Source organism: Bufo gargarizans, chromosome 11, assembly GCF_014858855.1.
Source record: "Bufo gargarizans isolate SCDJY-AF-19 chromosome 11, ASM1485885v1, whole genome shotgun sequence".
Taxonomy (NCBI): domain Eukaryota; kingdom Metazoa; phylum Chordata; class Amphibia; order Anura; family Bufonidae; genus Bufo; species Bufo gargarizans.
The window spans coordinates 22,418,697-22,433,326 of NC_058090.1; the positions used below are offsets into that span (position 1 = coordinate 22,418,697).

General features: G+C 41.3%; 1 protein-coding gene across 3 annotated transcripts in view; it reads left to right on the plus strand.

Moving 5' to 3' along the window:
* The window catches only part of LNPK (lunapark, ER junction formation factor), an 85,274-nt gene extending 71,805 nt beyond the window's left edge, over window positions 1–13,469 (plus strand). For all 3 annotated transcript variants that reach the window (XM_044272357.1, XM_044272358.1, XM_044272359.1), the window contains 4 exons: window positions 321–426; window positions 9,066–9,136; window positions 11,882–12,049; window positions 12,549–13,469. In XM_044272357.1, coding sequence (XP_044128292.1) covers window positions 321–426; window positions 9,066–9,136; window positions 11,882–12,049; window positions 12,549–12,778 — 575 coding nt within the window. In that variant the 3' untranslated portion in view covers window positions 12,779–13,469. The remainder of the gene's footprint in view (window positions 1–320; window positions 427–9,065; window positions 9,137–11,881; window positions 12,050–12,548) is intronic.
* Window positions 13,470–14,630: the final 1,161 nt, after the last annotated feature.

A 14,630-nucleotide genomic window follows, 5' to 3' on the forward strand; every position in this document is an offset into this window, starting at 1 on the left:
TCCGCAATACACCCGGCTGGCACCCCATAGAACTACCTATGCTTGTCCGCATTTGCGGACAAGAATAGGACATGTTTTCTTTTTTTCGGGAGCCGCGGATCAGAAAATCGGGGCCGCGCTCTGGAGATGCAGACAGCACACTGTGTGCGGTCCTAATCTCTTCTGGCCCCATGGAGAATAATGAATAGGCTTGGATTCGTGCCGCATCGTTGCGGAACGGATCCGGACCCATTCTACGGACATGTGAATGGACCCTGAGACTTGTTAGACAGCATCTTTTCATACTTTTTCTTTTCTTCTCTTCATTCCTTCTTTTTAAGCTGTGTATCCACCAGGACCCCCCTTGGCCCGACCAATTCTTCCACGGGAGAGGGGTGCAGTCGATAGAGTTATTGAATACCTAGTTGGTGACGGTCCTCAGAACAGGTAAGTTGAGACAGAAATATAAAAATTATTCAGCATACTTCTACATTGCAAAAAAAAAAAAACAACACATAAATTAAGGAAGTCATAGATTTCAATTATTTATTTGTATTTATTAAAATTCTGGAGCCTCTGCCAGAAATGCTACTGGAATAAACGCTTTGGTCTGTGTTCACACGTTTTGTACCTGCAAAAGGAATGAAGAGGAATTATCACTAGGATTGTGTGTGTGTGTGTGTGTATGTACCCTGTGTGCTTTTAATATATCCGTGTAAAGTCTATAATATTGATATAGAGATATAGATTTTTACATCAGTCAGTCATTATATTAAAACCAGTGGAATGATGTCACGACAGAGAGGAGGGATAAGTGCTGCCCTAAACTCCACCCCACCTCTGTCCCTGCCTACTTGCACGGCCTGTCCTAACCGACAGTGTACAATTTGGCGGCAGTCCCTGCTTAGATACGTGCAGAGGCCTAAGAAGGTAAGAGGAATACCGTAACGGAGTCAGACAAGTCAAAGCCAGGAGGACACGCATGTACACGGGGAGCAATACAATAACACAATCTGAAGTCAGAAGCCAAGAGGTCACGTCAAATACAAGGAGGTCACAAGGTCCAGGTCAAACACAGAGCCGAGGTCAAAACACGCAGAGTACACGATAAACACAATGCTGGTGAGGGTAGCAAGACCAATCACAGGCAACTTGTGGCCAGCAGGCTGCCTGTTTAAATAACCCCTGCAAGTGAGCCACGTGAGGTGGCAGCGCCACGTGACTTTGATTGCTCCTAGCACAGCTGAGCGCCGATTCATTAATATCTGCGCTCCGATACCCTGCTGCTCGTTTTCTAGACTCTAGGGGATGGAGGACGCCGGCCACGCTGAGCAGGCGTGCGCGCCCAGGTCCTCCCCGCCCCCTGGTCCCCATGGAGACTAGGACGCTGACCGCGTCCTCGCTCCGCTGTAGGCGTGGGATACCAACGGCGCAGAGAATGAAGAGCTTGCCGCCGGCTCCCCGTGACATTGGTGCCTAATCAGTGGATAGAATTGATCACAATTTTTTAGTTTTGTTTGTCCACCCGCTTCTTAACCCCTTAAGGACTCAGCCCTATTTCACCTTAAGGACTTGGCCATTTTTTGCAAATCTGACCAGTGTCACTTTAAGTGCTGATAACTTTAAAACGCTTTGACTTACCCAGGCCGTTCTGAGATTGTTTTTTTGTCACATATTGTACTTCATGACACTGCTAAAATTGGGTCAAAAAAGTGAATTTTTTTGCATAAAAAAATACCATATTTACCAAAAATTTAGAAAAATTTGCAAATTTCAAAGTTTCAGTTTCTCTACTTCTGTAATACATAGTAATACCCCCAAAAATTGTGATGACTTTACATTCCCCATATGTCTACTTCATGTTTGTAGCATTTTGGGAATGATATTTTATTTTTTGGGGATGTTACAAGGCTTAGAAGTTTAGAAGCAAATCTTGAAATTTTCTGAAATTTACAAAAACCCAATTTTTAGGGACCACTACAGCTCTGAAGTCACTTTGCGAGGCTTATATAATAGAAACCGCCCAAAAATGACCCCATTCTATAAACTACACCCCTCAAGGTATTCAAAACTGATTTTACAAACTTTGTTAACCCTTTAGGTGTTGCACAAGAGTTATTGGCAAATGGGGATGAAATTTGAGAATTTCATTTTTTTGCCTAATTTTCCATTTTAACCCATTTTTTCCACTAACAAAGCAAGGGTTAACAGCCAAACAAGACTGTATCTTTATTGCCCTGACTCTGCCGTTTACAGAAACACCCCATATGTGGCCGTAAACTACTGTACGGCCACACAGCGGGGCGTAGAGTGAAAGGTGCGCCGTATGGTTTTTGGAAGGCAGATTTTGCTGGACTGTTTTTTTGACACCATGTCCCATTTGAAGCCCCCTGATGCACCCCTAGAGTAGAAACTCCATAAAAGTGACCGCATCTAAGAAACTACACCCCTCAAGGTATTCAAAACTGATTTTAGAAACTTTGTTAACCCTTTAGATGTTGCACAAGATTTAATGGAAAATAGAGATACAATTTCAAAATTTCACTTTTTTGGCAGATTTTCCTATTTTAATATTTTTTTTCCAGTTACAAAGCAAGGGTTAACAGCCAAACAAAACTCATTATTTATGGCCCGGATTCTGTAGTTTACAGAAACACCCCATATGTGGCCGTAAACTGCTGTACGGCCACACAGCGGGGCGTAGAATGAAAGGTGCGCTGTTTGGTTTTTGGAAGTCAGATTTTGCTGGACTGGTTTTTTGACACCATGTCCCATTTGAAGCCCCCCTGATGCACCCCTAGAGTAGAAACTCCATAAAAGTGACCCCATCTAAGAAACTACACCCCTCAAGGTATTCAAAACTGATTTTACAAACTTTGTTAACCCTTTAGGTGTTGCACAAGATTTAATGGAAAATAGAGATACAATTTCAAAATTTCACTTTTTTGGAAGATTTTCCATTTTAATATTTTTTTTCCAATTACAAAGCAAGGGTTAACAGCCAAACAAAACTCATTATTTATGGCGCTGATTCTGTAGTTTACAGAAACACCCCATATGTGTTCGTAAACCGCTGTACGGGCACACGGCAGGGCGCAGAAGGAAAGGAATGCCATACGGTTTTTGGAAGGCAGATTTTGCTGGACTGTTTTTTTGACACCATGTCCCATTTGAAGCCCCCCTGATGCACCCCCAGAGTATAAACTCCAAAAAAGTGACCCCATTTTAGAAACTAGGGGATAGGGTGGCAGTTTTGTTGGTACTAGTTTAGGGTACATATGATTTTTGGTTGCTCTATATTACACTTTTTTTGTGTGGCAAGGTAACAAGAAATAGCTTTTTTGGCACGTTTTTTTTTTGTTATTTACAACATTCATCTGACAGGTTAGATCATGTGGTAATTTTATAGAGCAGGTTGTCACGGACGCGGCGATACCTAATATGTATACAATTTTTTTTATTTATGTAAGTTTTACACAATGATTTCATTTTTAAAACAAAAAAAATGTTTTAGTGTCTCCATAGTCTAAGAACCATAGTTTTTTCAGTTTTTGGGCGATTATTTTAAGTAGGGTCTCATTTTTTGCGGGATGAGATGACGGTTTGATTGGCCCTATTTTGGGGTGCACATGACTTTTTAATCGCTTGCTATTACACTTTATTGTGACGTAAGATGACAAAATGGCTTTTTTTACACAGTTTTTATTTTTATTTTTTTACGGTGGTCACCTGAGGGGTTAGGTCATGTCATATTTTTATAGAGCCGGTCGATACGGACGCGGCGATACCTAATATGTATACTTTGTTTTATTTATTTAAGTTTTACACAATGATTTTATTTTTGAAACAAAAAAATCATGTTTTAGTGTTTCCATAGTCTAAGAGCCATAGTTTTTTCAGTTTTTTGGCAATTATTTTGGGTAGGGTATGATTTTTGCGGGATGAGATGACGGTTTGATTGGTACTATTTTGGCGTACATGCGACTTTTTTGATCACTTTTATTACCTTTTTTGGGAACTAAGGTGGGCAAAATTTCAATTTCCTAATAGTTTTTTTTTTTTTTTTTTATGGCGTTCACCGTGCGGGGAAAGTAACATGACCGTTTTATAGATCAGGTCATTACGGACGCGGCGATACCAAACATGTGTAGGAAATTTTATTTTTTTCATTTTTATTCAGTGATAAATGTGTTTTTTTGATTTTTACTTTTTTTTTCACTTTTTTTCACTTTTTTTTGACCCAGACCCACTTGGTTCTTGAAGATCCAGTGGGTCTGATGTCTGTATAATACAGTACAGTACAATATATATTGTACAGTACTGTATTTTACTTACACTTTGTCTGAACAGATCTCTGCCTTCAGCACAGATCTGTTCAGCACCATGGACAGCAGGATGCCTGAGACGGCGTCCTGTTGCCATGGGAACCTTCCCCGTCTGCTCAGTAGTGGTCAGAACTGCGCAGACGGGGAAGGGTAAGGACGGGGCTCTGGGGGGGCTGTCTGGGAGCTCCCTCCCTCTCCATTCGGGGGGCTGCAAAGGCACTGCAGCCCCCCGATGGGAGAGGGAGGGAGCTACTTCTTACTGTTAACTTTTTTCATACAGCGGTCCGTACGGACCGCTGTATGGAAAGGGTTAAACGGCTGACATCGCATCACCGATGTCAGCCGTTTATACCAGGGTGCCAGCAATGTGCTGGCACCCTGGTATACCCACTCTACACCAACGAATTTTCAAGGGGAGGCGGGCGGGGGATCGCGATCCCGCCTGCCGCACCGCCCGCCTCCCGCACCGCCCCCACCGCCCACAACTCCCCCCCCTGCACCACCCGCCGGCAAAAAATCATGCAGGGGTGCAGGGGGGATGTAAAATCTATATTTGAGGTACACTAAAGTTTCTGATCCCCGCGGTCAGGGACCGCGTGGATCAGAAACTGCAAAAAGCGCAGCAAACCGCAGGTCTGAATTGACCTGCGGTTTGCGGCGATCGCCGATAGGGGGGGGTCACATGACCCCCCCTGGCATTGTCACAGGATGCCGGCTGAATGATTTCAGCCGGCATCCCGTTTCCATTAACCCCCGCGGCGCCGGAATCTGCATTTAAAGTTAGGACGTACCGGTACGCCCTGAGTCCTTAAGGACTCGGGAAATAGGGCGTACCGATACGCCCTGCGTCCTTAAGGGGTTAAAGTGGCACAGTACTTTCACTAAACATTTGAAATGTTATAGGGACATATCAGAAATGTAGTTTAGTTGGGTTCTAAGTGCTGAGACCCCATTGATATCTAGAACAAGGGGAGAGAAGCACTTAATTACCGTGTTCTCTTTCCCTGCTGCAGGACAGCAAGTGAGACAGACTCAATAGAACGTCTATAGGTCTGTCTTGCTTCCATCTCATGCAGCGAGAGGAGAGAGAGCTCACTAAGTGAGCGCTTCTCTCCCCTCTTTGTAGATATTGGTGGGGGTCTTGGCACTCAGACCTCCACTGAACTGAAATTTTGATATGTCCCTATAACATATCACAAGTTTACTGAAAGTACAGTGCCACTTTAAAGATTTACTACAGGTTCTCAATGGAATTGAGATCTGGGGAGTTTCCTGGCCAGAATTTAAATGTTTTGTTGACAGAGTCACTTCATTATCACTTTTGCCTTGTGACATTGGTGCTCCTTCATGCTGGAAAAAGCATATTCCATCACCAAATTGCTCCTGGATCATTTAGAAAAGTTGCTATTGGAGGATGTTTTGTACCATTCTTTATTTGTGACAGGCTTCTTAGGCAACCTTATGAGCAAGCCCACTGCCTTGTATACGAAGCAACCCCACAGATGAATGGTCTCTGGATGCTTTACTGTTGGCATGACACAGGACTCGCCTTTTTCTTCTCTGTACAGTAATTTTTCCATAAGTCCCAAACTGTCTAAAGGGAGCTTCATCAGAGAAAATGAACTTTTACCTCAACCCTTGTACTTTATGCAAAATGTCAGTCTGTCCTTGCGATGGATTGAACTTGTCTCCATGAGTCCTTGATGATCCCATAAATGACCAACTTTGCTGCTTGTAAGATTACACCCATGTCCTTGCCTGTGAAGCCCTTTTGATTCAAAGTTATGATGACTGCATGTGTTTCCTTGGACCTAACCATGGTTAACAGAAGACAATGATTCAAGCATCCCTCCCCCTTAAAGCAACTGGTCTGCTATTCTAATTCAATCGGTATTACAGGGCGATATTGGCTGTCTTGTCCTTAAGGCCCCTTTCACACGGGCGAGTATTCCGCGCGGATGCGATGCGTTAGTTGGACGCATTGCACCCGCACTGAATTCCGACCCATTCATTTCTATGGGGCTGTTCACATAAGCGGTGATTTACACGCATCACTTGTGCGCTGCGTGAAAATCGCAGCATGCTCTATATTCTGCGTTTTTCATGTAACGCAGGCCCCATAGAAATGAATGGGGTTGTGTAAAAATCGCAAGCATCAGCAAGCAAGTGCGGATGCGGTGCAATTTTCACGCACGGTTGCTAGGAGACTATCTGGGTGGAGACCCGATCATTATTATTTTCCCTTATAACATGGTTATAAGGGAAAATAACATGTTATAAGGGAAAATAATAGCATTCTGAATACAGAATGCATAGTAAAATAGCGCTGGAGGGGTTAAAAAAAAATAAAAAAGAATTTAACTCCCCTTAATCTGCTTGATCGCGCAGCCGGCATCTCCTTCTGTCTTCATCTTAGCTGTGTGCAGTAACAGGACCTGTGGTGACGTCACTCCGGTCATCACATGGTCCGTCACATGATCCATCACCATGGTAAAAATGATCATGTGACGGACCATGTGATGACCGGAGGGACGTCACCACAGGTCCTGTTACTGCACACAGCTAAGATGAAGACAGAAGGAGATGCCGGCTGCGCGATCAAGTGGATTAAGGTGAGTTCAATTATTATTTTTTAACCCCTCCAGTGCTATTTTACTATGCATTCTGTATTCAGAATGCTATTATTTTCCCTTTATAACCATGTTATAAGGGAAAATAATACAATCTACAGAACACCGATCCCAAGCCCGAACTTCTGTGAAGAAGTTTGGGTTTGGGTACCAAACATGCGCGATTTTTCTGACGCGCGTGCAAAACTTCATTAAAATGTTTTGCACTCGCGCAGAAAAATTGCGCATGTTCCCACAACGCACCCGCACATTTTCCCGCAACGCCCGCGTGAAACCAGCCTAACACTTTTTTATTAAGTTAATTTTCATGGTGATGGCAAGGAATAACTTTGGTCAGATTAATTGCAATTCATCTGACCATTCTTTATAACTATCTAAATTTAATGCAAGCCAAAATTAAACCCAAAATTTGTGTTGGTGTTACAACTTTTGACCCCAAAGTTTCTACACAATATCTTGTTCTGTTTTAATACAAAGATGGTTAAATGTAGAATATATTGACTCTATATAGGATTACATATTAAACTTTATGGATCATTTATTTTTATAATAGCTTTTCTATACCCGTTAAATAAGTTGGAGATGCGCAAGTCAAGCGGTCATTAATGTGATCATCATTAAAATGGGGAATGAATGAAATATCATCGTGGCATTAAAACCAAGTAAAGCTTAATTGCTTTTAAAATATGCTTTTGGGAGATAGAGAGATTGTAAGACTAATGTCTTGGATGCTTGAAATGAAAATGAGGAGAGCATTCAAGTCCTAACAAGAGATGATTTCATATGAATGTCGTGGTATACCTGCTTCTCATTTAGATTAGTGCCGTGCCGTGTCTTCAGTTAAGCCATACCTTATAATTCTAAGAATATGGTGGGCAGGCTGGTCGTTACTACTTTCTGTAGCTTACTGGCAAATCTCTATTGTAGAATAATCCCATAATCTGATTCTCAAACACACTTAAGATGCTTGTACGTTTTTGACAACCAATCTTAAGACGCACAAGAATAAAATGTAATTATTTGGAATTTTGCAAAAGAAGTATTGGGTTTTCTGACCAACAAGATGACAGATGTACTGATTTCTCTGTCTTGTTGCTCTTGCTTTTGAATCTTAATAGATTTTGCTTTGGTAGAGGCAATGGGGTAGATGTTATAACCCTGTCTAAATGTAGGACAGCATAAACATAAGCAGAGTAAAAATTTGCCAAATTTATCAGAGGCTCAAGGCTGGATGATAAAATGTGGTACAGAGCAAGACACTTGTCTAACGTTACACCACCTTGATTGGCTTACGTTGTGACAGAATTCTGGTGCCAGTTGTTGCATCTTAAAGGGAACCTGTCATCAACTTTATGCTGACCTCACTGAGTGCAGCATAATATAGTGACAGAAATGCTGATGTCAGCGATGTGTCACTCATGAGCTAAAAGTAAGAGGTTGCCGAGAACCAGCATTATAATCATTGCAGCTCAGGCCTAGAAAAGAGTCAAATCTATCTGGCAGTCTTGGTACAATCACTTTAGTAATTGTGGGCCATTGTAGCAAAATTACCCCCCCCCCCCCCCCCTTTACCTTTTAGCTTATATTTGTATGCTGTGGTTTCATTTTCTTTACTTACTGGAATGCCCATTTTCATAGCAATTTTTATTTGTATGCGCATAGTTGTAATTGCTATGTGCTAATGTTGACCCTTTTCTTAGGTTCAGAATTCTGTGCAGATCCATTCCTTGTCTGAACTACATTTTCCTGACACAGAACTCTAAATCCCAGACATAGAAACTTAAAAGTTAACATTTGTGCATCCTGCAGCCACCACTAGGGGGAGTGTAGGAGCCTAATGCATACTTCTACATATTTAACTCGGTAATACCCAGTATGCAGTAAGTGCCCTATAGTGGCAGCTACAGGCAGCAAAGATGTTTAAAACAAAAAAAAAATATATAGATCAGTGTCTGTACAGAGAATTTTATGCATTTACACAGCTCCGAGAGAAATAGATATATTGTGGAATTAAAAATAAAACTGACACTATTATAGAAGGTTGGTAATTCACTTTAAGACATATCTGAATGCCGTTCTACTTGATTGATCCCTTGATCTATATTTTAACGTCACTGTTTTATTTCAAAAGATACGCCTTGATTTGCCAGCAGTGTTTTTCTCACAATGGAATGGCGCTGAAGGAAGAGTTTGAGTATGTTGGTAAGTATCCCTTCATATAGACTGTTCTTTTTCTCTAAGTAGTTTTTGTAATTGCATACGGTATATAAATGCTGACCCCCCAATATTGTAAATGTACCACATTTGTCATTGCCATTGGGCATTTACTGCATTCACATTAGACAACCAGCACAGGTTTGGGGACTGTGTTAATGAAAGCTGGCACCTGATTAGACGGGTGCTGGATTTCATTTACACAGTCCTGCTTTCTAACAATTTCCCCTCCATGCAGTGAACCTATGTTAAAACGGTGCAAGTGTTTCCACATCTGTGGCAGAGAAGAATATATGTCAGTATGGTTAGTTGTGATGGAAAGCAATACTTGGTGTAGCGGCGTTGCCTGCTATGTAGACTGCGAGTTTTTCATTTTTTGCGTATGTTCCTAAACTGGGATGCTGTGGTCACTTTACAGCATTTATGCTGAAAGCAGTTTATGCAAGGTAAGTTGGGAAATGCTGCAGCTGAGTCCGTATGCTCAAGCTTGATCTTTGTGGCTATTCCTATGGGACCAAATAGAGATGTCCTTCAGAGACAGGTTGTGTTCTTGTTTTGTAATTGTATCCTGTGTTAAAGAGCTGTGCGAGAAAAACGGGTCCAGGGGACCTCTACATGCAGATAATGGTTTACACTGGAGGTACATTCACCCAGACAGCTGTTCTTTCACAGTATTTGTGCATAGAACTTGCTTTCATTAAAGCATACAAACAGCATGCAGCCATTAAAGGCTATGGACAAATTTAGTGCATTTTTCTATCATACATTCTAAAAATTTCAATTGGTCTGTATTAAAAAATGTCAGCAGTTTAGATTGTACGTCTTTCAGTCTCACTGTATCTGCAGCTAAACATTGCTTAAATGAGCATTTATGAGCGGTCACAAAGTAAAGATTTATTAGTACTACAGATGGAGCTCTGACAGTTGCCCTGAGCAGGACAAGCAACTGTCAGTCAGGGTGTTGAAATTTTTTAATAAAGACCAATTGGAAAATGATTTTTAATCCAAGAAAAGTAGAGTGAATTAGTAATAATAAGGTTTCCATAGCTGCGTGCTCGTATCTCAGCGCTCAAGATTGCTTAAAGGGTCAAACATGAAATAAATAATTGATGTGTTATAGAGACATATATGAAAAGTTTTTTGATTTGGTGAGGTCTGATGGCTAAAGACCCCAATGATCTCTATAATGAGGGGAGAGTAGTGCGGATCGGCGTGCTGAGATCCCAACCGATCTCTAGAATCGGGTGAGAGAAGCGCATGCATATAGAGTTCTCTCTTTGCTGCTGAGGATGGAATTTAGACAGGTCCATAGAATTCTATGGAGGTCGTGCAACAAGGAGAGAGCTAGCAAAATGTGTGCGCTCCTCTCCTTTCATTCTAGAGACTGGTGGGGATCTTGTGACATATCAAAGGGTTTTTGAAAAGTTAATGACACTTTAATTTTAAAGGGCCACTGAGTTTTGGTAAAACTTTTCATGTCGGTCATTAATGTTTTTCCTGTATTGCTAACAAATACACCAATTTAGGTTCAGATACTCTTTAAAGAGAGACTACACACATCACTTTAAGAATGGTAAAATATATAAGTTTATTAAGGTAATAGTGATAATTAGGCAAGTTAAGTTTATGCAAAGAATAGAAAACTTAAAAAGAATAAGGGTTAGATAAAACATCACACAATTCCGCATTACATAATTACACATACACTTCCTCTAGAGTCCTGACTACATCCAGAGTGAAGGTACTTACATCACCAATTAAGTTAACGTCATCTGACAGCGACACACATCAGCTGGGAAGTCCGTTTCAGCTAAAGCAGTCAGACTCTATTGGGAAAACGCCAGGGACGTCTCCCTCACAGGTGAACTTCAATGGCTTATTGAAACGGTCCAGCTTTTATACTGTTTTAACCAAAGAGCTTCACCGCCTAATGGAATGTAGTCAGCTTATGCAATCCATAATGGTCACTGTGTATATCTTGTTTATCTGTTTTTATTATTTTGGACCTTGGGGTGACCAATTCCCAGATCCGCAATAAATCAGAATCCCAAGATGGCCTTCACAGACAGTAGTTGACTCTCTTGCACACACATTTTCACACAGGTTTTTTGTTCATTTTCAGGTCATAAGGGTTCTATCAAATAAATGGGACAATACCTTGTACACGTTTCAGACGTGTCTTCTTTGTCCATTTTTTTATCTGATAGACTGAACAAAGTCCTCCACAAACAGTTTTTGCTCATTCCATCAGAGAGAAATGGACAAGGTCTCACTCAAACATGCCAGACAAGTGATCATTTATCCGGACCTATGTATAAATTGAATAGAGACTTCACATTCACACTTTAGGGTGTGAGCTCCGAGACCCCCACAGAATGCTAGAATGAGAAGAAAGAAACGCTCCTTGCTGCAAGAGAGGGGCTCAGTTGACGTAGATTCCATCCTCTGTAGCGATAATAGGGAGCGTGCTATGTGAACATTTCTCTTTCTCTAGCGATTGGCAGGGGTTTGGCACTTGGACCCCCTCTGATCAAAACTTTTGATATGTTTTTATTATGTATCAAATATTTTGCCAAAATGCAATGACCTTTTAAGGTGTCATTTTTTTTTTACTTCACTAGACCACCAAATACTTAATGCTGTAGAGCCAGTATTTTGTGGTCTTGGTTTTACTGCATGTTAAAATTTGGTTGACTGCTAGGTTTATATGTATTTTTTTTTCTCCTTTTTTAGCATTTAGATGTGCATACTGTTTTTTCCTAAATCCTGCAAGAAAAACTCGTCCACAAGCCCCACGACTTCAAGAATTTAACCTTGAGAGGCTACCAAGACCAGACTCCCTGAGTTCCACAAGTTTGCTGCAGGCTGCCACTGAAGAACTGGAAATCCAGACTTCCTCAGGTATTAATTCTATGGGTGTAATTGTCAGTACCAGAAAAAATGTATCATTGTTATACAATATTACTTTTTCAGACAAAACTTTTACTTGAACTTTAAAGCAGCTCTATGATCTTTATTGTAAAAATACAATGAAACTCCAGTTACAGGCAGAGCAGGCGGCGGCGTAACATCACTCACTCACGTGACACGCCTGCTCCGCCCACTTTATGAATGAAGCAGGCGGAGCTGTCACGTGAGTAAGTGACGTAATGCCGCCGCACGCTCTGCCTGTTACCGGAGCTTCACTGTAAGTTAGTAAAGATGTGCTGATTTAACGTTCAAGTAAAAGTTACTGCTGGTTAAGGACCGCTCCCGCCCCACATAGCAACGAATTCAGTTATCGAATATTATCGATAACTTTGATTAATCGTTGCAGCCCTAAAAACGTATTAAATGTGTGTTGTTTTTTTTGTTTGTTTTTTTACTTTTGTCTTTTTACCCTCTTCCTCAATTGCTATAGATCCATCAGAGGCGGGAGAAACACCAGATGCTGAAGAAGTTGTTGAGGGGGAGGAACCATCAGAGGCAGGAGAAACACCAGATGCTAAAGAAGTTGTTGAGGAGGAGGAAAAATGCACAGAAGAGTTGTCTGATGAAACTGTGAAAGAAGTGGGTCAGGCATTGCCTGAAGAAATTGTGAAACCACCTAATGTTAATGAGAGTGAGGAATCGTTAATGGAGACGGAGTGAATGTGCTTGGGGCCTTCTTTAGTTTATGGCAGCTTAGGCCTCACGAGTTATTACTTGTGAGATTACACTTCTGATTAATCTAGCTAGATCTGCCTCATGCCCTGCAATGATGTGCCATATCTATGGGTCATCCACAACTGTATAGCACTTGTACTTGATATTTAACCTTCTTTCATGCTAGAATTGACCTGGATGTGTTTTTGGCCTATTACCAAGCGTTGATAAGGTATCGATAGCAGAACTTTTTATTTTTAATTTGAGTATTTTAAGGTAATGAGTTTGCAGGGTTATTTATTTTACATGTAGCAGTCAGAGAGCGGTTTGGATAGACATATTTTGTACCAAGGATATTTATATATTAATCTGCTGATGTGTGTGTGATATCTGGGTGGGGAATGGACCACAGCTGGTACCTTTTTCAAGTGTGTCTGCAAACATCAAACCATCTCTACAATTTTGAGTGAGCAACGTACTCAATAGTATTTTTGGGCACCTACTTTGTTGTGATCCTGAACGGACCCTGCTACATGTGTTTGCTGTTTGGTTCATGTTTACATTAAAAACATAGGAAAAGCTTTTATTTGTACTTGAATAATGAGCTATATTTATGTGTACGACAATGGTACACCCGTCAGTTTGTGCCTTTTGTGTGTTTTATTGTTAAATGTAAATAAAGTCTGGATTAATGTAATGTGGTTGAGATGTTATTTACAATATAGAATTACAGTAAGTGTTGGGTGATTGAACGTTGTTCTAGATCTTACATTTTTATATTCCATATCCAGGTGAGTAGTAGGTTTAAATGGTTTCTCCTGTACGTAAAGGGTATCTGTCAGCAGTTTTGTACCTATGACACTGGCTGACCTGTTACATGTGCACTTGGCAGCTGAAGACATGTGTTGGTCCCATGTTCATATGTGTCCACATTGCTGAGAAAAATGATGTTTTAATAAATGCAAACGAGCCTTTAGGAGCATCGGAGGCTCTGCTCTCTCTGCAACTGCTGCACCCTCTCCACTTTGACAGGGCCAGGCAGTAAAACATCATAGCGCCTGGCCCTGTCAATCAAAGTGCAGAGGGTGCAGCAGACTATATATAAGTAGTCCTTGAAACGCGAAATGGAGTTGTCACAAGAGTTTAACTAGTCGATAAGCATGTGATCAGTGAGGATTCGACTGAGCATGAAAGTGGGGGTCCTGTACCCACCTAGGTATGCATGGAGTGGCTGATGAGCATGTTTGATGCCAATCTATTCATTGGCACAGACATAAATGGCTAAGTGCAGCACTCTGCTTCTCGTAGGCAGTTCTGTAGAGGTGAAAGGAGTGACAGCCCACATGCTCCACCTCTACCCAATTTATGAGGAGGGGGGACAACAGGACCACCGTTCTTTTAATCGATTGGACCCCCACTGATCAGACACTTATCAGTTATTCACAGGCCAGGTGATAAGTTTCAATCTAGGGAAAGCTCCTTTAGGGTAAATGCACACGAACAGGATTTATATGCGGACAATCCGCACTGAAATCCGCAGGTGTTCGCAGGGAAATCCGTGCGGTCAATCCTTATCAATTGGTGCAGATTTTCCACATGCAAATTTTACTCTCCCCATTAAAGTTGATGGAGAAAATTTGGTCCAAAAAAATAAATTGACATGCCGCACCGTAGGTCAAAATCCACGCGGAAAAAATCTGCATCTTGTACATGAGAATTTCAAATTCTCATAGAATACAATGTCCATGACCTATGGTGTGCATTTTCCGCACGGTAAGGGTCCATTCACATGTCAGTATTTTTACCTTTCCAGATAAACGTTCCTTTTTTTGCGGATCCGTTTTTCAGTACAACCTTC